The sequence below is a fragment of the Tricharina praecox genome, assembly GCF_024521635.1.
Source record: "Tricharina praecox strain CBS 144465 chromosome Unknown BZA05scaffold_3, whole genome shotgun sequence".
Taxonomy (NCBI): Eukaryota; Fungi; Ascomycota; class Pezizomycetes; order Pezizales; family Pyronemataceae; genus Tricharina; species Tricharina praecox.
The window spans coordinates 1,025,040-1,047,522 of record NW_026250405.1 but is presented as its reverse complement, the minus strand read 5'-3'; the positions used below and the strand labels follow the sequence as shown (position 1 = coordinate 1,047,522).

The following is a 22,483-nucleotide window of genomic DNA, read 5'->3' as shown; positions in this document are numbered from 1 at the left end:
CACCACGCCGCGGGTTTCAATACTTTGGTTGTGGTGGAGGCGGCGAGCGTATGCAGACACTGAATGCCGGCAGTTGGGGGATCGTATAGAAACTATTTGCTGGATGAGATAGAAGATCCAATCGCATTAACAATGATTGAAGGTACTCATTAGTCCAGTTCTCGCCCCTTCCCGCCTCCACAGCCGGCAGCGTGAGACGTGTCACGTAAAACTACCGAGTGATATCCAACTTGTGCTCGCTCCGTCACGCCAAAAACAAAAACAAAAACAAAAACCATCACCACCCCGGTGGGTAGCTTGGAAATCCCAAGAGCTGAATACAAAGGTCTTTCGCCCGAGTTGAACTTGAAGCTTTCCCTCACCTCCCCTCGCCGATTGCACGACCTAGGCGACGAGACCACGCGGGGGTTCTTCCCTGCTGGAAATATGAATTAAGCCTGTGAGTTCGGGTTCATTACGCTCGCCAGCGTCTGCGGTCTCTCGATCAAGGAGCAGCCGTGCAATGTGCTCGTATCTTTTCTGCACCGCCAGCTGTCCCGCCGTCCTACCCTCTCGATCTTCGGGCGCGATGTCACCACCCCGTTCGAGCAGTAGTTTCAGTGGATCCATGTGCCCGTTATAGACTGCCAGGTGAAGCGGTGTCCAGTCATCGGTTGCCTTAGCCCCGATGTCTGCACCACGGCCGAGCAGTAGTTGCAGTGTCTCCGTGTGCCCGTTGCAGGCCGCCAGGTGAAGCGGCGTCCAGCTGCTGCTGCCCTTGGCTTCGATTTCGGCACCGCGGTCAAGCAGTAGTCGCAGTGTATCTGTGTGCCCTTTCAAAGTCGCCATGAGAAGCGGCGTCCGGCCAGAGCTGCCCTTGGCCTCGATGTCTGCACCGCGGTCGAGCAGTAGTTGCAGTGTATCCGGGTGCCCTTTCCAGGCCGCCCGGTGAAGCGGCGTCCAGCCGGTGCTGCCCTTGGCCTCGATTTCGGCACCTCGGTCGAGTAGTAGCTGTAGTGTATCTATGTGCCCGTTATCGACTACCAGGTGAAGCGGCGTCCGGTCGTCGGTTGCCTTGGCCTCGGTGTCTGCACTGAGGTCGAGCAGTAGCAGAACTGTATCTCTCTGCTTGAAGATAACTGCGTAGTGCAACGCCGTATATCCTCCCTCGTCCCGGGAGTCCTTATGGATTCCTAGCGTTTCTACAAGCGTATTAACCGTGGCATTATCTCCCTTGCGAGCTGCGTCGTGCAACATGATGACTTGTTCCGTCACGGGAATCAAGCGAAGCCGAACCGTGGTAGTCATCTTGCTGCTGCTCCGCTGTAACCGTTGGAGTCCTCCTACTGTGATATTGAGAAGTTGCACCACGTTATTGCTGGATTTTTGCTGCTCATACATATGGCCATTATTCAGCTCGAAACTGTAGATGGGAAGATAGATGACGGATATGTTCGATATATGGGCTAGGCTCAGACCGGTGAGCTGAGACCATTTCGATTCCGTCGTGTCGATAGTTTTGAAGGAGTGCGTTGAAGAGTTCCTGGCCGCTTTCCTGTACAGCCGAGTCTCTGCCAGAATCCTGGGAAAAGATCGAACAGATGCACTGGAGAAGATCGAAACTCTGGAGCGTACCGAGGACGCGGCGACGTTACCCACAGAGGAAGTGGTTGCTGCTATACGCTCGACGAGGTCCGGGACCGCCTCCCTGACTGTCGCCATGAACTGCTTTAGTTCGTCCATGTCGCTTTGCAGTTGTGATGTGTGAAAAACAGGGCATCCGAGTACTTTATGTACCTCCTTTGTATCTACAGTAGGTACGGTACATACTATTCTAGGCTTCACCGCGCACTGCTCCCTCGCTGCTCGTCCTTGCCTGAAGCTTCCCTTATGTTCCTAGTCGAAGAAGCCACTCCTCGCCCAGTACCATGAGCTCTTACCAGTTGATAGGTTTTATCCCCGACCGCCAGCCTTGATCCAGATCTGGGACTCAAAATGGGGCACTCCGCTCTCTCGAGTACCTAGCTGGCGGGTGCCTATCACCATTTGGGCCTTCTATCTCCTCGCCGACTTCGTCTCGCCTCCAGCCTGGCAGTTTGTTGCAATACCGGTAAACCCAACCATCCAGCCACCCAGCTCCACGGTCCAAAACGAAGGACGGTGGCGAGAACAACCGGGCTGGTGAGTTGGCCACCAAAGCTTGGATCACACTGCTGCTGCGGACATGCACCCTCTCAGATGCCCATCTCATCCATCTGATGGCATTTATCCCTACCATCCTGTCGAGGGAATAATGGGATGATGCGACGCCCCGAGTCTTCCACATTCTTTGCTCCACTTTCCACCTCTTCCACCCTCCACCCTCCACCCTCAGGCAGACGGGCGTGCCCCAGGGTAGGTGGAATAAAGAATCCATCCATCCATCCATCTCATCCATCTCATCCATCGCCACGGTTCGGGCCGTGAAAGAAACAGCTAGGTAGGTAGTCAACCGGCGCGGCCGCGCCGTATGCGCTACCTAATCACTGTTTGTCACCCGGCGTCTCCAGTGTACCTACCTATCGGGGGAGGCTTTCCAGCTCGCCCGTGAAGATTCCATCCGCCACGGACTTGATCCTTTATCCGCCGCCAGGCGTCCATTGGGTGGGGGGGGGGGGGGGGAAATCGCCCATCCCACTGCTCGCAGCGATTTTGAAGCACGCATATATCCCCCTTCAGCCTTCCCCCCGCCCGTACAATTCCCACCCCCCCCACTCCACCACCATGTCCAAACGCCGCAGCAAACAGCGCCGGCGCCTATCGCGCCGGGCATCACAGGCCAGCCACAACCCGTTCGCACTGCTCCTGCCGTCGCCCAACCGCGCACCATACCGGCACGTCAGCCGCGTGCAGAAGCCGCTTCATCCGCCTCTGCGCCCTCCAGCCACAGCCTCAGTCCCGCCCACTGCTGCAGAGTGCGAACCGTCGGGAATAGTCCTCGATATACATTATCCCACCAGGAGCTGGAGGATCTCGCTGCCGCTGCCGGTACAGATGCCGCGGCCGCTCGAGCTCCAGCTCGCACGACTGCCGGTTGCGGCGGACGATGCTGAGCCCACTGTCACCACTATAATCACCACGGCTACTACCATTGACCCCGCCTCCCCCGCCTCCCCCAGCGCACCAGACGAACCAGACGAACCAGACGAACCAACAATACAGCTCCTCCCCCCCGCCACCCTGCAGCCCGCCGCCCCGCAGCCCACCACTCTCCCACCCGCATCCGCCCTCACCACCCCTTCCCCCAACAATAAGAAGAAATCCGGCAGCGGCGGCGGCGGCGGAGGAGCAGGAGGTGATATGCAATGGGAGCACGTATGCCCACTAGTACTGTTCCGGGGCACGGAGACGGGCGAGATGGAGATGGGCGTGCTTGCGGCCGGAGCTGGAGCTGGAGGGCTGGGGACCGGGATGGGGGAGATGGAGTGGAGGAAGGAGCCCGAGCTGGCGGAGCTGGTGAGGGCTGCTGCTGCGGCTAGGTTTGCTGGGACTGGGAATGTAGGGGCGGGGGCGGGTGCGGGTGCGAAATAGAGTACCTAGGCGGTTGGTTGGTGATGGGGTACGGGGTATGGGGTGTATCACTCGTTATGGATGCTGATAATCGACTGGAAGGGGGATGTGAGTCGCATTCAGGTCGGGCCTGCCGCTTGAGCTTGGGACAGTGAGGTGGAAACGGAGTGTACCTGCCATGATCCGATAAGCTCGAATGCAACGATGATTAAACCAAAAATGGGAGATATGAGTTACGGAATAGGTACTCACTCGTTTCCGCCTCATTGATCATGGGTAGACGTCACCGAGCCCCTTCACTGGCTCATCATAAAGGGATAAAAATTGTGGCGGAAAACATTCATACCCGCCCCCATGAAGATCACTCGTCTCCTCCACCGTTAGCTAGTTAGCACAGTGGACTGTCTCTGGCCCGCCGGTCATCCTCCCATCATCCAGTGGGCTCGTGTCACCAGATTCATGATCACATCACCCTTTCATCAGCATCACCATCACCATCCCGATGCAGCAATCACCTGAATCCCTTCCGTAGCCATTCAAATCAAACCAAGCATATGTACACTCTTTGCACCCCCTCCCCCCTTTACACGCATCCAGCCATCCGCAAAAGAATAGGTACGCCCCAAACCAGCCCCAGCCCGGGTATTCCCCCACCCCCAACCACATCAACAGTAAGTAGGCTGTTACGATCGCTGATCTCTGGAAGAGAAAAAAAAATGTATGAAACTGAAAGACCCCAAACCGAACCGAGTAACGGAAGAAGAAAAAGCAAGAAAAAGCAAGAAGAAAAAAAAAGAAGGGAACACGCCCACAACCCCGACCCCCGGTCCCACTCCGCTTTTGTAGATCAACAGAAGTAACAATAACAAAGGTAACGAACAAGAAGTAGCGAAAGAAAAAGAGTAACTAGGTGGTAAGTAAAGTTCAGTCATGTACATCGTCAGATTCATCAAAGTGGGTATGGAATTCAAGTCGGATTCAAATGGTAGTAGTAGTAGCGTGAGGTGGAAGAATGAGAGTGAGGACAAAGAAAAGAGAAAAAGCGAAGAAAAAAAAAGGAAAAAAAGGGAGGCAAATGCAATGTAAAAAAAAAAGTAGAAATTGGTATGACTTGACGATGATGGTGGAAGGTCCGCATGCTGCCGATCAAGCGGTCGATCCAACGGTGGAAGAGGACATGCTGTTTCGGGGCATCAAGCTTGGCGTGCCGCTGTGGTAGGCGCTGTCGTTGTCTCTCATGGGGGTGTCAGAGTTCAACGGTTTCTGACCGTATGTGACGGACCTGATGACGTGAGCACATAAGGACAATCAGTCATGCGGGAGACGGGGAGGCTTACATCAGGACCCAGAGATTCAGGTGTGGGTCCCTCATCTCAGTGACAATCAGGTTGTGGAAATCGGTATACTGCTTCGCAGACCATCCAAGGTAACGAGTGAACAGCGCAAGCGTGAAGCCCTCTACGTACCATTAGCATACCCTTTCCCCAGAGCGTAGCCTCAAGGAACAACTCACCCAGTCCTTCAAGAACGTTGACGCACATCAACTTGCCGATCATCTTCATCCGTTCGCCCTGCCAAACAACGTCAGCCAACGAAAAGGGGCACTTGAAGTCTATGATCCATGTATTACCTTCGGCCAGGGTCCGTAGGGAACCTTGAACGGCTTCTCCGAGACATTCACGAAGCCGGTCCTCTTCATCCATCCTCCGACATTACCAGCGATGTCCAACGGGCGTCCCGACTTGACGGATGCCTCGACAGCCAACTCGCCCCAGCGCTTGAGTATGGTGCCTTCGGCCAACTTGTTGTCGGGAGTGGTCTCGGTGCAGAAGTAAGGCTTCACTTCGACGCTCTCGAACCAACCGCCGGGGGCTAGCGCGTTGTAAGCTTGGCTGAGGAGCTGAGGCCACTCGTCGACGCAGCCGTAGAGTCCCCTAGCGTAGATGAGGTCGAACGAGCCAGACGTGTGAGTCCAGGGTCGCAGGAAGTCGTCAATCTCGAAGGTGCCTGCAGGGTTATGTCAGTTCAGTTATGTATCTCGCCCTCGAAAGCGCGCTTACAATTGGCGGGAATCCTGTACGCAGAAGAAACACAGTCAGCGTCATACGCAAATAAATCCGCGATACCCACCCCCTCCACAGTCATGTACGACCCTACGCGATCATCTCATCGTAACGTGGCGTGCGGTATCACGGGGGGGAGGGGACGGGATGGTGGTACGGCTCACGCGGGGAAATCTAACCAAGTTGGCTGGACCGGACTCAAATCATTGCCTAGGATCTGCGAGTTGGGGAGAAAGTCGGCCATCTCAATCGCCCAGATACCTGCAGCCAATCCTCAGCGTCAGCGATACATTGCAATCCTGATAATGGAGCGCGCGCACGACATGCGTACCAGTACCGGTTCCGAGATCGAGAACCTTCTTGGGCTGCTCAATCGGCGATAGGAAGAGGCGGCCCTCTAATACCATGGTGAAGATGTGATGGCTGTCGGACCCGAGGTGCTGTTAGCCAACCAAGTCCCGGGATAGGCGATGAACCGGGGGAGGGGAGAGGGGTGATGCGACGCACAAGATCTCCAGCTGCTGGTTCTGCTTATCGTCATTGGGACCCCAGTAGAGACCTTCGGCGTAGGCATGGTAGCTGTGCGCGGTCAGTTTTTTCGTCGGTGCGGATGGGCAGGAGTGGGGATGTGTCTAACCGACGGCCGTGCTCGAACTTGTAGTTGGTGACCTCCGAGAAGAGAGTAGTAGTATTGTCACTGCGCAGCGGCGTGTCAGTTGTCAGTCATTACTCTCCGGGACGACAAGACGACGGAGAGAGAGAGAGAGAGAGAGAGGGAAAGAGAAGAGAACGGACGATCCGGACGAATAGCAAGAGTCGTACTGCGAGCTGATCTCGTCGTAGTCGCTGTCGGCTTCGATATCCATCATCGATTCGGATTCGGCCGTGAAGTCGGAATCCTCGTAGTCGGAGTGCGCCATGACTACTCTGCTTTGATGTGAGGATCCGGGATGATTGATTGTGAGCGGTAGCCTCGAGTTGGTCGTCTGTCGCGATCGCGGGTTCGCGTGGGTTTGTGGGACGTGGGGAAAGGTCGAGCGCGGGTCGAAGGGGGCAGGGGATGGCGGGGCAGCGGCAGAGTTGACTTAGTCGCGTTTAAGCTAACTAATCGTCGCAAGGGATGAAGGGTGTATCGAAGAGGGGATGTGTTGTGTCGGCAGGTGATGGTGGGGGGAGGGGGGTTGTTGTGTGTGTTCGGGTAGGTTGATGAGGGTGGATGGGGTTTCGCGAGTGGTGGTGGTTTGTGGGTAGCGACTATGGCTGTGGTGGTGGTGGTGGTGGTAAGGTGGTGGGCAGCGGTGATGGTTGGGGGGTTTGAGCGAGAGAGAGCAAGTAAAGTTGGGGATCTGGTGATGGGTTCGTCGGCTCGGCTGTTCTCTCTGAAGAGTCCTCTAGAGTAGTTACTCTAGAACCAGTGCACACTCACGCTACCCATTCAGAGTGCTCGTGGTACATGTGCATAAAACTTTTCGCACTTCTCTTTAGCACGAAAGAATTTCTGAGACGCTCACATCGTCGCTCGAAGTGGAAATTCTCCGGTGCGAATCTACCGCATCAGGAAAGGCGTTGGAGCCAAAGAATTAGCTGCATTCTCGAAAAGTTATGCTCACCACGAGCAGACGCAAGCTCTCTCTTTCGGTGTGAGGGGTCTCCTACAGACGCCTCGTCCGTTCCTCCTCCTCCTACTCCTCCTCTTTGACAGATCCCACGCAGCAGCAGCAGAGTCTTTGTCTCCGTTTTGTTTGTCAGCTCCTTCCTGTACCTCTCTCAATGGAGCACCCACTACCCACCAATACAAACAAGCCAAGAAGTGCCAGTCACGTCACCGATGCGTCCCAGCCGACGCCCCCATGGCAAAAGCAATGCTCGCTTGAAGAAAGGTATCCTCATATAAACGAAGACCGTCATCACCACCTCAACCATATTCCACCGCGCCACTCCTCTCCGAATCCCGCCACTCAACCTGTCGGGCGCGAAGGTACCCAAGTATGTCAGCCATCTAGGTACTTTAGTAAAGTATCGGGATACATATGCAGTCTTTTACTGGGCCCGAAGCCTTTCCGTAAGCAGGAGTTTTCTATCCAGAATCTCCACTGGGAGGAAAGATGCGCATTCCCAGAAATGTGATTGCGCTAAAAGAACTCTGGCGTCTGGAATCTCACGAGTTGCATGTATGTACTCTAGAGTACCGGTACCCGGGTGTACTTTAAGGGTGTGCGATGCACCCTGTTGAAGCGCCGGAGTGCTGGGTGGCGTGTTTGATGCAACGGTGACATAAGCTTGAATAGGTACGGTACCTACGCCTTCACTACTACGAGTAGATAGAATACCTAGAGATGAACTGATATCAGAGTAAGTAGAGAGGAAAGAGTGGATCAATTAGATATTTTCGTGAGCAAACGATAGGTAGACTGCCCGTGGGGTTCGAGGGATTGATTCTGCAAAGCCTGCGACAGCACATTGACGGTCATTGGTGATTACTCTAGCGGGGGTGATGCACGACTCTTTCCGTTCGTGCATGACAATCACCGACGATCACTCTGATCTCCCTAATCTATCCAATTCGGTCCTTCTTTTCGCGCGCGGTGGTGGTGATGGTGCATGACTTATCCTGTTTTTTTCTGTTTTTTTTTCTTCTTTCTTTTCAGTTGTCTTGTTCAGCCATCACTACATCGTTCGACATCCTTAGACCATGGAATTACGATTGCCTATCCTCACTGCTCACTGCTCAGTCCCCGTCGCACCTGCATGACCACATTAGTGTGGGGACTCATAGAGTACGTGTCGTCGTGGCCCTCCATCACACCCTTCCATGCCGCCAAAGACCGCACCGCGTACCAGTTAATCCACCCAGATTCCTCGAGTCCTAGAGTATGTGTGCACTGTGTATGCCTCCATTCCGACGTATCGCGACAATGACCGCACCGCTTGGCACTCCGTGTACAATACTCTACATATGTAGAGTACCGCCCGGAATGTTGATCCCCACAGGCGGCTTCCCGCTGACCGTCGTGAGTGGGTAACGGGGCGGGAATCCGTGGGGGTTGCAGGGTGGGGGAGGCGAAAGTGGCCACCGGCCAACGCCAAGAAAAAAAACGGGCTGGGTGGCTTGCGGAGCAACCTTAAACTTCCGATGAAAGCTGCCGGATATGTACCGATTCGATTCGCTGCCACTGCTCGCCGAAGCCTCCCGGTTCTGCGGTTGGGCTGACTGCACATGCTACACCGTAAACGGTTGTGGGATCCTGTGTTTCGGAAGTGGACTCTGGACTCGGGAGTCTGGAGAGCACGCTGCACGCATGCTGACGGCTTGTCGAAGGTGTCGGGATGCCGAATGTCGAGGCGCTACTAGGTTTTCGCTGCTGGGCTGACATGCCTGCGTTCTCTCTAGAGTCAGTAGTTAGTAATCATTCCGGGATGAGGACGTTGTGGGGATTCGGCGACTGTAAAGTAGAGTCTCGGAAGGTCCGTTGATAGCATACAATCGATACACCGACAAACCTGAACCACAGGTGAGGAAAATACGGCCGAGTACATATCTCTCCAACACTCAACGCTTCCTCCACTTCTTGTTTCGGCACTCTGCAACCCTCCTCCTTTCTGTGGGGTAGGTATATCCAGCCTGTTACGGATGCCGGGTTTTCGATGCGAATGCTTTGCGGAGAGGTATGTTGTCCTGGGTATATCCCGTCGAAACGGACTGGGCACTGGGCACTGGGCAGCCAGCCTCCAGGTCGAGCGGGTCACACAAGGAAGGTTCGTCTCCAGAGATGGCAGCACCATACACTTCTAGACTGCGGCTGACACGCAATGGAGGGCTCTTCCGGTATGTACTATAATTACCAGCAAGTTACCAGTAAGTTGGTGCCGACACCGTAGCTGTAGAGTAGTTAGCGATTCTCAAGCTCGCTTTTCCGTATCGGCTGACGTTCAGCCCCGGGTGACGGCACAGCGTTTGATCGGCGACTCTGGCGAACAGTCAATCCGGAAAAACTGGCCAGGAGACTGCGCCGTGCGGTTTCGAAAGAAAAGTACCCTGCTCCATGTAGAGTATGTAGAGATATATCCATCAGAAGGAATTCCGAGGCTCAAATCACCCACTGCAGCGGGCGATCGACAGCTCCGGATACCGCGATCCCATATGTAGGTATTCGCACAGGTCGGTCCAGGGCCCAGGCCAGACCAGCCTGACGACCGCAGCGGGGTCTCGCCGATACCAAAACTCCGGTAGGGCCATACGGTAGGTGCTTGAGTGGCGTCGTGACAGCGTGTCGTGACCCGTGAGAGTCGTGAAGAGAAAAAAAGATGCCGTCCGAGTTGAGGACGGAAATAGCGACGCGGTAGTTATATCAGATATATCAGTGTTGTTCGGCGCAACGAACCGAGAGACATGCACATACTAGAATACCTACATGCACACCTGTCGTTATCGCCGTCACTACCGTTGATGCTTCCCACATGGAAAAAAGTGCAGTGTCCACGTTCATCCAGCCCCGAAATCGAACGCTGCTATGAGAGACCCGGAATCGCAGCTGTGCAGTGGGTTCGGCAGCGGCTCCTTCAATGATGACGTGGGTGGGTAAGTGTTGTTTCCCGGGCTTCTGTTGATACTGAGTTACTGTATGTTGTGTATAGGTACTCGCTTCTCCAACAAAGGTGGGGACAACGGTCGGACCTCGTGTGGCTGAACTTGGTAAAACTAGTCCAAAAGCAGCCTCACCAGCCACACGAGGTCCGACCGCTGTCCCCACCTTTGTTGGACTAGCGAGTATACTAGCTTAGGTAGTTTGGTGTTGGGTACCCAGGCATGCACTGGGGACGCTGCAGACTGCAGTTGGCTTGCGGCTAGCAATTCTGTGGAGAATGGTTAGCCAGCAGTCCGCAGACCTGGAAGTGAAGGCGGAGGAAGAGGGGGAGGAGGAGCCCGCTTGGTTGAAGAGCAAGCAGCCTGCAGGTTGCGTGGCCACTCAGCGTCACGCCGCACGGCGACGACCAGAGTTGTGGTGCACGTGGGGGATCGACCGGTGGTGAGGGGAAAGGTGGAAGTAAGGTTCGAAAAGCCTAAGACGATTGCGGGAGCATCGGCTGTCACCCTGTTGTCATGAACTTTCTGTGTTCGTCTCCGTATTTGACGTAGCCCAGCAAAGGCAATGGTGAAAATGAAGAAGGATGGAGAAGTTGGGATTCTATTCAACTTAGAAGAGCCATCTCATATGGCTCCCCTCCGCTGCCTACAACGTTCGGTGTCACTCGATCCGGTTACCGCCACCATTCAGATCCACCCGATCCGGCCGACCACTCCTCCTTATCTAATCTCATCCATCGCTCCTGATCTCCTCCCCTATTTATCCTACATATCGATCCTCTCATAGAGGTGGCAAACAACAGTATTCTGTGATTTATGTACCAGCGATCTACTGTACGCATGTACCCAGCGTAAATCACCCGCTGTAAACTTTCGGAGCAGACCACCAGGTAGTCACTGCCAAGCGAGTGACCGGCATGATTTTCTCGAGTTCGAACGTCCGCCGTCCCGTCCTTCCATAAACCCAGTGTCTTTCTCCACACCCAGGGGGAATATCGGAAAGCCAAGACTATTGGACGACAGCGAGTGAAATATAGACATCCAATTGAGTTCATTTCCGCCCAAAAAAAGTCTGCATGGTGGAGAAAAAGCGGCTCAAAACCTTGGTATCAGATCCACTCTGGTCTAGGTGCATGGCTTCAGATGGGATTCAGCTTCCAATGCTGCAATTAGCAGGAGCCCCCACTATCGGCCCATCTTTATGTACAATACATATATGTAGAAATCTGTGCACTAGATACTAGAGCATTTACTGCATTTCCAACGTCTCCACGCCCGCCCGCGGCCACGGCCACGTTGCCCCGCGTCTCGGGCCCACGTACGTAGTGCAAGCGAAAATGTGTGATGGTTGTGCATGAGGACACCGGAGTTCCGGTGCCGTACGTGAGGGGATTGCATGTGAATGTGGATACGCTGAGGTCGTGGGGTGATACGATATGAAGGATTTACATTTTTTTCTTCGTTTCGTCATTGCATTCGGCCATTTTTGGTTATGGTAGCTGGGGATTTCCGGTCTTTTCTTCCCCAATTGGGTCGACGCATGGTTCTGTGGAGTTTCTTGGAAACTATGTGAGGCTGCGGCGGCGAGGGACGGGGAACGTCGTGCGCGTGAAGACATATGCACCTATTCTATGTCGAAGCATTCCATGTTAAGTATTCCTGAAGCGCGGTGTTGAGGGGTATCATAGGGAGGAAAGCTAGACGGCACACCACCGATTTTGGGTTCTCCAAAGGCATGCGTGTGATCATGCATTCGGCCCAAGTTGGACGAAAACATGCGCGGCTGCGGTTGCAGTGAATCGGCCAGATCCAAAGGGATCACCTCGGGCAACGAATAATAACGATCCATATCTTTCAGTTTTGTCCCTCACAAGTGCATTAACCGCGTAATGCGCTGCAGTCGCACTCGAAAGACGAGCTGAACCGCCGAATCGAGTTCTCCATCATCGAAAAACTCCGAATAATCCTTTGGCGGAGTGATCGAGGAGCTGTTGGAGAGAGGAGGAAGTGAGGAGAACTCATGTCGGCGGGAGAGAACGAATGTGGTTAGTAGCGGACATCAACGTTGGTGGGCATGGCGGGGTCGACCAAGTGGGGAGGAGGGGAAATTAAGCTGGGTCCCCCGGGGTTTCTTCTTCTTCATCTCATTTTTTTCTTGGCCATCCTATACGGAATAGGCGATCAACGTCTATCTCCTCTTTCTTCTATGTGTGCTCTCCTCTCGATCCCGCCTCTGGCTTGGAGGGTTGTTATGGCAAAAGAGCTGCCTGCAAAACTCCTAGGGATATCTGAGCAAGCATCTACTCTTGGCTGCTTCGATTTGATATCCAAACGAAGTTTCCGATTCCTATCTTGTGAATCATGGAAGATTTTTATTGCAGTTCCATTGTTTTGGAGCTTTCTTTAGTACTATCCATGTGTCATCACTCGCGCATCTTGAGTGATATGCTGTGATTATCACTCGCCGCTCAGCACTCAATCCCACGAGGATGACCGTGGTGACAAGACGAAAGGATATCGACTACTTCTCCTTTCTTCTCCAGTATCCAAAGAACCGCAAGCTAGATTTCCCGACTGCAATGCGGAATTCTGTGTTTAGAAGATGCGCCAGCTGATGTCCTGATCAAATAAGAGATCTGCGTCGATAGCAACTCTGATTATCCATTCCTAGGGGGCAAACAAACAGCTTTCTTCAATATCTTAACCACGGTCTGTCTACCTCTGCACAGCGTCTGCACTCCTCCGATGGCATCCGTGATGGGACGCAGAATTATCCCGATGATATGGGTAATAGCACGACCCAGCGCGGCCTTTTCGGAGCAAACGAAAGCGGACCGCAGCCTCTGAAACGTACAATCATCAGCCTTCGGGAAGCCAAAAACTTCTTGAGGGAGGTGGCGAGCCCGCTAAAAAAATACCGGCAACTATGTCGGCGTAGGTATCCACTCCAGTATTCTGTTAGAACTGCCGTATGGGCCGTATGTCGATTGGAGTGGTTCAGGAACAGGAAGGAGTGTATCTCTTACTTAAACGCATGGCGGCACTTAAGCTATGGATAGACCGGAGGCTTCGAACGGGGCGTCCACTGCGGTTAAAACAATCACCTCATGCCATGGTCTATATCTCAACTCCAAGAAAACACGAGTCGCAGAGGCGTGAGAAACATGTGTCGGCTGGGCGTTAGGATTTCATCTCGAGATAGTGTCGGACGAGGTGGAACATGCTTTTATCCGCTCGGCTTCGCGATTTCTCGAGTTTTCTTCGTCCCTGGATAAAACTGCGGAGCCCGCAAATGCTCTGTTAATCCTTGGGAAGCGAGAAGTGCCCCCGGCCGTGCATGGCCTGTCTTCTATCGCGCGGGAGTCAGCCAACTTCACTATACTGTCGATCTTGAGGACTCGGATCTGAATTTATCCTTATTGTTTGATACCTACTCTACAATATAGAAGATTCGCTCTATTTATTTCTCTGTGTTTGGAAGTTGTGAATGTGTTAGATTGTTGTTATTGGTGTTGTATCTGGTCATGTTTAGGTGTGAAATTGCCAACGACTCGCCAAATATTGCAATGGTGGTTCATTGCGGCTCACGCGCATATTGAGCTGCTGCAATAGCAACCACCGGGAAAAGGCAGGACTGTGTGCTCCGTACCCTCTGGTGATCACTATGATGGCAATCATGATCCCGCACAATTCACCCGATATGCATTGACGGGTTGGGCGTGCGTGCCAATTTGTACCTATTCTCCAATCAGAGCTAGCTCGTCAATTATAGTAAGCCGACGGTATATTCCGGTCAGGAAACTTGTTGGTGTTCCCGCTTTTCCACGAGACGCCGTTGGGATAGATGACAACCTCGTGGAAGTAACGTGGAGCATCGCATTGGTGGATAATTGTGGTGGAAACAATGAGCTGATGAAACATTTGTAGATGGCTAGATACTATCGAAGGACTCGCATACGGCCACACCGATGCTATCAGAAAGTCGACAGGCTTTGGATCCGTTCTCAGCCCCGCAGCGATGCCCGGTCGTATGTAATAATTGAGTCAATCGCGTAGTATTCCGGCTATTTCAAAAGAGCCGAAACTCCGTTCGATGTGTGGTATGTTGCTTCGCCATATTCGACCTCGGATACGGTAGTCCGCCGTGTCGTCACTTCGTGATCCGCGTGTCTCGGTCTGATGGTTCCCCGGGAAGAACAATTGGCATGGTAGGGGCCTTGTCAGGCCGTCCGTAGGGATCCACCTCTCGGCGGTAGCACACTTGGCGAATCATCTTTCTGCGGTCCTCGGTTGTACATTGTTCCGAACTGGACGTAGAAGACGGAGCTGCCCCCTTGGCTTCACGAGGAAATTGCTTTTAGGGCCTGCGGCCAAGGCTGCCGTCTTCAATCGCTGTGGATGCCGTCGGCTTTTGTCATCCATCGCCAACATAGAGCCGGAAATCACAGTTTGCGGGGCCCCGAGTTATCCCACGCTCCGGATAAATCGGCTTCCAAGCATGCCCCAGGAATCCTGCTCAAGCTTTCCCCGCAGGATCGACTGGTCTGTGTTCTTGATCGGCTATCGTGTCGTATGTACTCCGCATTACGGCTAAATCCTAACCTTCGAATCCTTGATGCCTGCTCTCCGCGTTTAAACGACGCCTGGATTCAATCGCTGTCTACCCGGATATAATACTCCATTCATCTGCGAGCTGCAGGAACTGTACTGCACGAACGGCTATTCCCGAGTCAATTCAACGGCAGAATCAAAAAAAATTAAAAATTTACAGTGCGCCAATTTACCCTTAGACATATACATCGTGATGGGAGAGAATGGAAGGCGGCAGCATGCTGAATACCTACTTGCATACCCGCATATTGATTGTGAAAGGATCAATAACCGGTTCACCAGCCGGTCCATATGCAAGTAGCGAAACCACATGGAGAAAAGGAAAAAAAGGGCAGAGGCAAGTGCATCATTGTTCGGGGGATAATCTTCTCTCCCCGGATCGGAGTTTCTCATACGTGTTTGGCCGACTATAAAGTCTTCGGCATGGGAGCTTCCATCTGGACTGTTTACCATCCCTCGGTACAGCAGCAACCATGGTACAACTATTCGCAGCTATTGGGATCTTGTGTCTCGCCTTTACGGCATCAGCTCAATCGACTCGGTCGTCCTCTGTTGTCTCTGCAACCACTCGGTCATCCTCCGCGGTCGCCAGTGCCACGCCCTCCGGTATAAACTTGGAGATCACGACCAAGTCCGGAACCAGGAACAAGACCGCGCCGTATCTCCATGGTCTCTTCTTTGAGGACATCAATGTACATACCGTCCCCGCTCATCCGAAGAAACACAATGCTAACGGAGAGGAAAACAGCACTCCGGCGATGGAGGAATCTACGCCGAGTTGATCCGCAACCGGGCATTCCAGGGCTCCGACGTCGCTTTTGGCCGCCCGAGCAACATGAGGGGAGCGCGGATCGTGTGGTCCGAGAACGAGCAGGTGCCGTGGGGCCCTACGCTCACGGCATGGAAGCCAATCGGCGGTGCCGTACTGTCTCTTGACGTCCTGAACCCGCTCTCCGACGCTCTGCGGACCGTATTGAGGGTTGATATCCCCACGGACGCGACAGGGGAGATCGGATTCTTGAACGAGGGATGGTGGGGAATGGATGTACAGCCGTATGCACAGCCCTACATTAATTCTGGAGGATCAATTCCGGCTAACATTGATATAGACATCCCTATGCTGCGTCTTTCTACATCAAGCCGAACGACGCCCTCTACACCGACAAGGTCACGAAGATTTATGCTTCGATCCGCTCCAACAGCACCGGCGAGGTCTTTGCCCAGGAGACGCTGGAAGTCGACGGCCCGCTCAGCACGAGCAACTACACGCAGTTCAAGACCACATTGACCCCGTCCAAGGCCGCCCCCAACAGCAACAACACCTTCGCCATCACCTTCGATGGTGCCGAGGTTGCCGGAAACACGTTCTTCTTCGATTTGGTTTCGCTGTTCCCTCCCACATACAAGGACCGACCCAATGGCCTGCGTAAGGACTTGGCCGAGAACCTTGCTGCTCTCAAGCCCAAATTCTTGCGGTTCCCCGGAGGCAACAACCTCGAGGGACTCAGCATCGATACCAGGTGGCAGTGGAAGAAGAACATCGGCCCGCTGATCGACCGTCCCGGCAGACCGGCGGACTGGTCTTACTACAACACCGATGGTCTCGGATATCTCGAGTTCCTGGAGTGGTGTGAGGACATGAGCATGGAGCCATTGTTGACTGTCTACGTACGTACATACCTCATCAAAGGGCTGGTGGTTTAAATTTGACTGACTCATCCCATGACTGCAGGCCGGATACTCTCTCGACGTCGCCGATGTCCAACCCGCCAACACCGTACCCAAAGATGAGCTGCAGTTCTACATCGATGAGGCGATCGAGCAACTTGAGTACGCCATGGGCGGCGTCGACACCAAATGGGGAGCTCTCCGCGCCGAGCACGGCCATCCGGAGCCGTTCAACATCAAGTACGTTGAGATCGGCAACGAGGATTGGTTCTCCGACAGCTACTACTGGCGCTTCCCGATGTTCTTGGACAGTCTGAAGGCGGTATACCCGGATATCATGTAAGTACCTACAGAGGAACCTTCACCAAAGAACTCTTCTCCTCAGGTACTGACGTGAGATTTCCCCCACAGCTACATCGCATCCCAAGCAACCGAGAGCTCTCCCTCCAACATCAACACTACGATCCCGTCCGGCAACATGTGGGACTTGCACCACTACGAGACGCCGCAGTTCTTCAAGGACAACTTCAACTTCTTCGACAACTGGCAAGAGATCACCGGCTACGAGGGTGTTCAGATCTTCGTGGGCGAGTACTCCGTTCTCGGGCGCGACCGCGCCGGCGGCATCGACTGGGCCAACGGCGAGGGCCGCTTCCGCTACCCGACCACCGTCGCCGCCATCGGAGAGGCGATCTTCGCCCTCGCCATGGAGCGCAATCCCTCGGTGGCCACGCTCAGCTCGTACGCGCCGCTGTTCCAGAACTTCAACAGCTACCAGTGGACGCCCAACTTCATCGGGTTCACGGCGAACCCGAACGATACCGTGCTGAGCACCAGTTACTACCAGCAGCAGATGTTCTCGCTCCACAAGGGCAGCGAGACGCTGCCGGTCAAGAACACGGCTGGGGACTTCAACCCCGTCTGGTGGCACGCGAGCATTGATGCCTCCCAGACCGGCACGTTGGCGAGCGGAAAGATCTTCGTCAAGGTATGATAGTTACACCCTCACTCCCCCGCGCGCCACGCAGAGTGCTAACCAAACATGAAAACAGCTCGTCAACGCAGCAAAGACGGCATCCCCCGTCACCCTCACTTTCGACGCCAAGATCTCGTCCGGCAACGGCACGATCCTCGGTCACGACGACGAGTATGCCTTCAACTACCTCAACAACGCCACGGCCATCTCGCCGAGGACGTTCAAGCTCACGAGTAGCCAGATCAAGAACAAGAAAGTCACCTACACGCTTCCGGGACTGTCCATCGTAGTTCTGGAGCTGAAATAGGGGATGGATTTGCTTAGTCGTTTTTATCCTTGGTGTTAATTATGTATTTATGTTTTTTGGTGTATTTATATTTACGGTCGGAGAATATATCTGTATCACCGTCGTCGGGAGCACGATCAGGAGCATCGAAAGTATCCGTCGAGGAGCATCGGCCAAACGCGCTCCCAAACCCAAACCCAAGCCCCTCGAGAGAAGTTCCGATACCGAAACCACGCGAAATACCTTGGCTGACGATGCTCCTCTCTGTTCCCTCCGCCAACTGTGCACTTGTATGTATACTGGTAGTACATATTCCCAACCTACCCGGCATTCAGGCACTCAGACTCCTTTCTCCTTCCGTGCGGCGTCTGTGCCACATCGTGGTTCCTTTTTCCCCCGCCAAGCAAGCAAACCAGCGGTTGCTTTTCTTGAAGTGCAAGATTTCCGGCCGTAAGTTTGTAATGTAAGTTCGGAGTTCTTGAGGAAGGCTGGGTCCGATGAGTCAACTCTCTGTGCCTCGGCAGAGGCTATAATACCAACGGCTGCCTGCAGCTACTGGAGTTGCTGGGAGCCCTCAATGAAAGGAAAGAGAAGCCACACCCCCCCTCCAAGGGCGAATCGTTTCTCGCAACAGCATCAAAAATGCCAAGTTCATGGTAACGGCAACGTGCATCTGGTAGAGACTTCTGATCCGGGTCGAGAAAGCAAACACAGTCTTCGGTGTACGTCCGATCTGTGACGGATACGACTTCCACCGGCGGCGAAGGATGGCTAGGCTCACAGAACCACTCTAGTCCTGGCCAACGGAGAGTTTGCAACCCGGAAGTGCATTCTGTAGGTCTGTAATATGCGTGGACGCGAATATGTAGCTTCATCCTCCTTCGTTGAGAGTAATCATCTCGCAGGGATCGATATTGAGCGGTTGTGTCGCTCCTTAGGGGTGCGGTGCTGATGAGGATGGGAATGCTGGCTGTTGCAGCTGTTGGACGGGCGAGCATAGCATTCGTCTGGCCCGAACACTCCTCCCTGGATATTCGCGGGTTCATCGCAATCCAGTCGCCATAGAAGATGTAGAAGACCAATCAGTTCACACAAAGCATAAACCAATCTTCAGGTGCATGGGGTGGTGAGCGAATGCACAAAAAACCCCCTCCTATCCTTACGAGTCGAGAATCTCGAACGATGGGATTGGCCTGTTTGGAATATTCCTTCTGCGGTGGCCCGCTCTCCCTTCGCCTCCCCTCTTTCCTCCCCTTCCCCCTTTCCTCCCTCTCCGTCTCGACCAATGGCTCCAGTCCACATCGGGGCTCCCGTCTGCTTACTGCAGCCGGAGGTTTGATTACCGGCCTGTGAGACCCGCAACATGTTGCATCTGCGAGTTTTTTTCCCGAGAAAACCGCTCAAATGTGCTCGATCTCACGGCGGGAGGGGGGAAGCCGTGGGATAGGAAGTAAATGAAGAGACAGATGAAGCGGAGCTTTTCAACCTACCGAGCGTGCAGGAGATATACTATAGCTGCAGCCTGGGGCGGGTACTTGCGTCTTATACGGAGCATCAAGCTCTTCTTGCTATAGCCCAGGTTAGATTCATCGCGCTCCATGGATAGGCCAAGTGGTGCGTCGCCAACTTTTGTGTGCCCGGAATCACAGAAACAGCCCACAGATAGCTGTATTGGCTTCCGGGGAAGCAGTCAGCGATCTTGCAGCGAATATTCCCTCTCCCATTTTGAGCCGACATCAAACCACACGGAGTGACCGAGCAGCATGAGCTATTTAAACATCCGGAACGTAGACGTATTCCCCGTGCTTTCGCACGGGCACACTGGCCTTGAGTAAGCGTCTGCCGTGAGGAAATCGGATTGGCCCTAGCCCCGTACAGGCGGTTTGCACGGGGAGCCCCTTCGTGGATGTGCAGAATTCGAACAAAGTATTACTCCTCGTCCTGCCTGCCTGCCTCCGGGCCGTTCTCCCTGCATTGGCCGCTGAGGGGGTGGCTGGCGTCAGAGTGCATTTATGGGTTGTTAGTTTCTGGGCTGTGCTCACCGATTCCGTTGCGTGCGGTTGTTGCGGTGGGGCAGTGGGAAAAAGAAAGAGAGCGAGTTTTCGAGAACTGCAAGCCCAAATTTTTTCGTGTCGGCTTGTCCGTTTCTGAGGTCGGCCGTGCATCAACGAGAATAATGTGAATGTGATATCCCACGCGCCGCGATGCACCATCACCTCTGACTGACGCCCGTTCTCGACTGCCAAAGACGCCGGACAGCATACCCGTATACCTACTTCGGAAGGCATCGACATACCCACAACCGTTTCCCACAATGGCATGGCGGAGGGAAGTCAGCACCCACCCATTTGGCAGCAACGTGAAAGTTCCGGCCATCAGCGTCCTTTGCACCTTGAGTGTGCACCACGCTGCTTTTTCCTGCAGCCCCAATCGAAATCCGTGGACTTGTTCATCGCGCTCGTATAGCCGACTTGTCTTATGGCCTTTGTTGCTGCGTGCCGCCGCGCATGCATTGGAGGTCAGGCAATTAGCGAAGTATCCAGCACACCAATGGAACACCGCTGTCGCTGTGGTTTTGTGGAGAGGGACGAAGTCCAGAAAGTACTTAGCTAAGAAGTAGTTAGTTATCCGTGGGGACTATCCCGGATTTCAACGGCAGACATATTCGTGCTGGTGCGTGGGGCTTTGTGGCACACAGACATGAAATGACGCCTGGTTCTTGGATCCCGATCGGCGTGTCCCGGCTGTTACTACGCGTTGCCTCCCTTCGTGTGCTTACAGAAGCTGATCGACCCACGAAAGGTGTAGTGGCAGAAAAGACGTTGCACAGGCCATTTTGCCATTCTGCCATCACCACGGCCACAGCCACCATCACGGATCCAAGCTGACTGCCATTTGCTAGCATATGAATGCGTAGATAGATACTGCTGTACTAGTACAGATTTCCGCATCTTACGAGTCGGACGTTCGAGCAAGACAGACAGAGGGACGTATCATCTCATCGTTGTGCCGTTGGTTACTCTTCGGCCGTTCCGACCATGTATGCTGAGAGATACCTACTCGGTGAGCATTTCCTGAGAGAAAGTGGGGCTGGAGGGTTCCCAATGTCCATCTAGCCATGTGCGAGAGGATTTCCGGAAGCCGTGAGCTTGCTACATACCAGTAGCAGCTGGCTCCAACATCTGCCATCCTGATGTGCTGCCGGTCTTACCAGAGAGGTTAGTGATTATGGACGGCAAGTACATAAAGCTGTACGGGAAGCTATACGGGAAGCTGAAACCTTCCTACGCATATATTTATTTCGGACGCGTTCTGCGGTTTAGCCCTTCGAATGGGCTTGGTGTGTCTCTGCTGCCCGCTCGTTTTGAATTATGTGTTGACGCAGTCGCCCAGACGACTGCATCGTTCCGCCGAAAGCTGGGTTCCCCGTCTGTCCGTGTTGTTCTGCTAGCCACGAGTCGTGTGGGCCGGGCCATGCGATAAAGCTTCCAGACTGCTTAGTACTTAGTTCCAGGCTGGTCGCGACCACGCCCCTTGAACGACAAGAAATGGGGATTCTCGGTTACCGTAACATGATCGACTTTGTCTCAGCGCTTGAGCGGTGAGCGCCGCCCCACCCCTTCAAGATGCCAAGATGGATGGGGTTGACCGGATGCCAAATGCTTGTTGGAGTTGGGAGCCATCGCCTCGAGACTATTCTTAAGGTGTCTGGTGCAAATCCGTGCTGTCATAATGTGAGGAACTATTCTTGTGACGCCCTTGTAGCTAGTCGATAGTATGCGTCGGTTGAAGTCTCCGATCGTAGATACTATTGACACTTGGGGGAATCCAAGCGAGCCGTATGTACAACTGATCCACAATGACCGACTATGGGTGGTCGGGTCTGAGAGGGCTATGCAGATAACTACATACCGTCGGTGCAGTGCGTAACCAGGTATCGTGGGTATACATAAAAGATTATTTCATTGGAGAGACGTACCTAGGCAAAGTTTTGCAGCGTGAATTCATAATCCGTTTCCCTCTCCTCTCTCCCCGGGATAGTGCTCTCGCTCCATGGCAGACTGTCTGCCTGATCGGTAATCTTTGAAATAAAGTGGCGAGAACCAACGAGTCCCTCGAATCCGCGAGCGCCTCTGACGACGCCATGGGAGGGATAATCCCAATGGAGAGTGATCGATAGCTCACATTTTTGTTAGGCTCGAGATTCGCATACCCATATCGAAATAGTGGAGATGCAATAGCCCGATCTCAGTGTTGAGTCTTGTAGCCAGCCGTCCTGTGGATCGTCCAACGGGGGCGTAGAGCGGACCCACCAGTTATCTGCAGCCTCTCAGTTCATCCCAATTCATTTGCACTGCAGGCTCTTGCAAGGCCTCGCACGCCTGCTGAGCATTCCTCGGAAACGGTTCACGGTACAATACAGCATCCTAGCCATTTGTCCTATGCGGAGGGGAAAAACCGCCGTCTTCCCTCGCTGGGGCGCTTTGTTCGTGTTGATCCTGTGGAATCTGAATGGTTCCACTGTTCAGAAAGTGCCACAAGCTGCTGTTTGCTTTGCTGGACCCTAGAAGCTTCCCCCTCTCCCCCCTCCCCAACTTCCCCGCCATCATGATTAAGTGCATGTTCTCCCCCCTCACCCATATTCACCATATAATGGGTCGTCCGCCACATATCTCTCGGCAGACTTGATCACCAACTCCTCTACACTAAACCTTGTCTGCTTCGACCAAACATTCATCCCAAGCTCTTCCATGGGGCAGACAGTA

General features: G+C 53.8%; 5 protein-coding genes across 5 annotated transcripts; 3 read left to right on the top strand and 2 right to left on the bottom strand.

Annotated features, from left to right (window-relative positions):
- Positions 1–384: 384 nt before the first annotated feature.
- On the bottom strand, positions 385–1,236 carry BZA05DRAFT_331900 (ankyrin repeat-containing domain protein; the record flags this gene model as incomplete). The annotated part of the gene is made up of 1 exon (XM_051480611.1): positions 385–1,236. The coding sequence occupies one exon, from the start codon at positions 1,234–1,236 to the stop codon at positions 385–387; it is 852 nt and encodes a 283-aa protein (XP_051343032.1).
- A 1,506-nt stretch (positions 1,237–2,742) lies between these two features.
- BZA05DRAFT_433718 (uncharacterized protein) lies at positions 2,743–3,549 on the top strand (the record flags this gene model as incomplete). Its single annotated transcript, XM_051486277.1, has 1 exon — positions 2,743–3,549. The coding sequence occupies one exon, from the start codon at positions 2,743–2,745 to the stop codon at positions 3,547–3,549; it is 807 nt and encodes a 268-aa protein (XP_051343031.1).
- A 1,273-nt stretch (positions 3,550–4,822) lies between these two features.
- On the bottom strand, positions 4,823–6,678 carry BZA05DRAFT_165289 (S-adenosyl-L-methionine-dependent methyltransferase). The gene is made up of 9 exons (XM_051479130.1): positions 6,387–6,678; positions 6,229–6,288; positions 6,099–6,170; positions 5,923–6,014; positions 5,756–5,852; positions 5,589–5,602; positions 5,159–5,535; positions 5,042–5,099; positions 4,823–4,986 (listed from the first exon to the last, which is right to left on the bottom strand). The coding sequence occupies exons 1-9, from the start codon at positions 6,509–6,511 to the stop codon at positions 4,862–4,864; spliced, it is 1,020 nt and encodes a 339-aa protein (XP_051343030.1). The 5' UTR covers positions 6,512–6,678; the 3' UTR covers positions 4,823–4,861.
- A 2,723-nt stretch (positions 6,679–9,401) lies between these two features.
- Positions 9,402–10,622, top strand: BZA05DRAFT_415762 (uncharacterized protein; the record flags this gene model as incomplete). Its single annotated transcript, XM_051485336.1, has 6 exons — positions 9,402–9,447; positions 9,571–9,641; positions 9,698–9,831; positions 10,066–10,170; positions 10,227–10,284; positions 10,419–10,622. The coding sequence occupies 6 exons, from the start codon at positions 9,402–9,404 to the stop codon at positions 10,620–10,622; spliced, it is 618 nt and encodes a 205-aa protein (XP_051343029.1).
- Positions 10,623–14,874: 4,252 nt separating this feature from the next.
- Positions 14,875–17,821, top strand: BZA05DRAFT_348209 (putative vacuolar segregation protein). Its single transcript, XM_051481228.1, has 6 exons — positions 14,875–15,479; positions 15,536–15,840; positions 15,897–16,455; positions 16,520–16,794; positions 16,867–17,443; positions 17,508–17,821. The coding sequence occupies exons 1-6, from the start codon at positions 15,261–15,263 to the stop codon at positions 17,736–17,738; spliced, it is 2,166 nt and encodes a 721-aa protein (XP_051343028.1). The 5' UTR covers positions 14,875–15,260; the 3' UTR covers positions 17,739–17,821.
- The last annotated feature ends 4,662 nt before the right edge of the window (positions 17,822–22,483 follow it).

Coding starts and splice junctions, on each gene's coding strand:
- BZA05DRAFT_165289 (XM_051479130.1), bottom strand. CDS start 6,511: ATGGCGCACTCCGACTACGAGGATTCCGACTTCACGGCCGAATCCGAA. Junction 6,171..6,228: donor AAGTTCGAGCACGGCCGTCG/GTTAGACACATC, acceptor GACCGCGCACAG/CTACCATGCCTACGCCGAAG. Junction 5,100..5,158: donor CCTACGGACCCTGGCCGAAG/GTAATACATGGA, acceptor GTTGTTTGGCAG/GGCGAACGGATGAAGATGAT.
- BZA05DRAFT_348209 (XM_051481228.1), top strand. CDS start 15,261: ATGGTACAACTATTCGCAGCTATTGGGATCTTGTGTCTCGCCTTTACG. Junction 16,795..16,866: donor GCGGTATACCCGGATATCAT/GTAAGTACCTAC, acceptor TTTCCCCCACAG/CTACATCGCATCCCAAGCAA. Junction 17,444..17,507: donor GCGGAAAGATCTTCGTCAAG/GTATGATAGTTA, acceptor ACATGAAAACAG/CTCGTCAACGCAGCAAAGAC.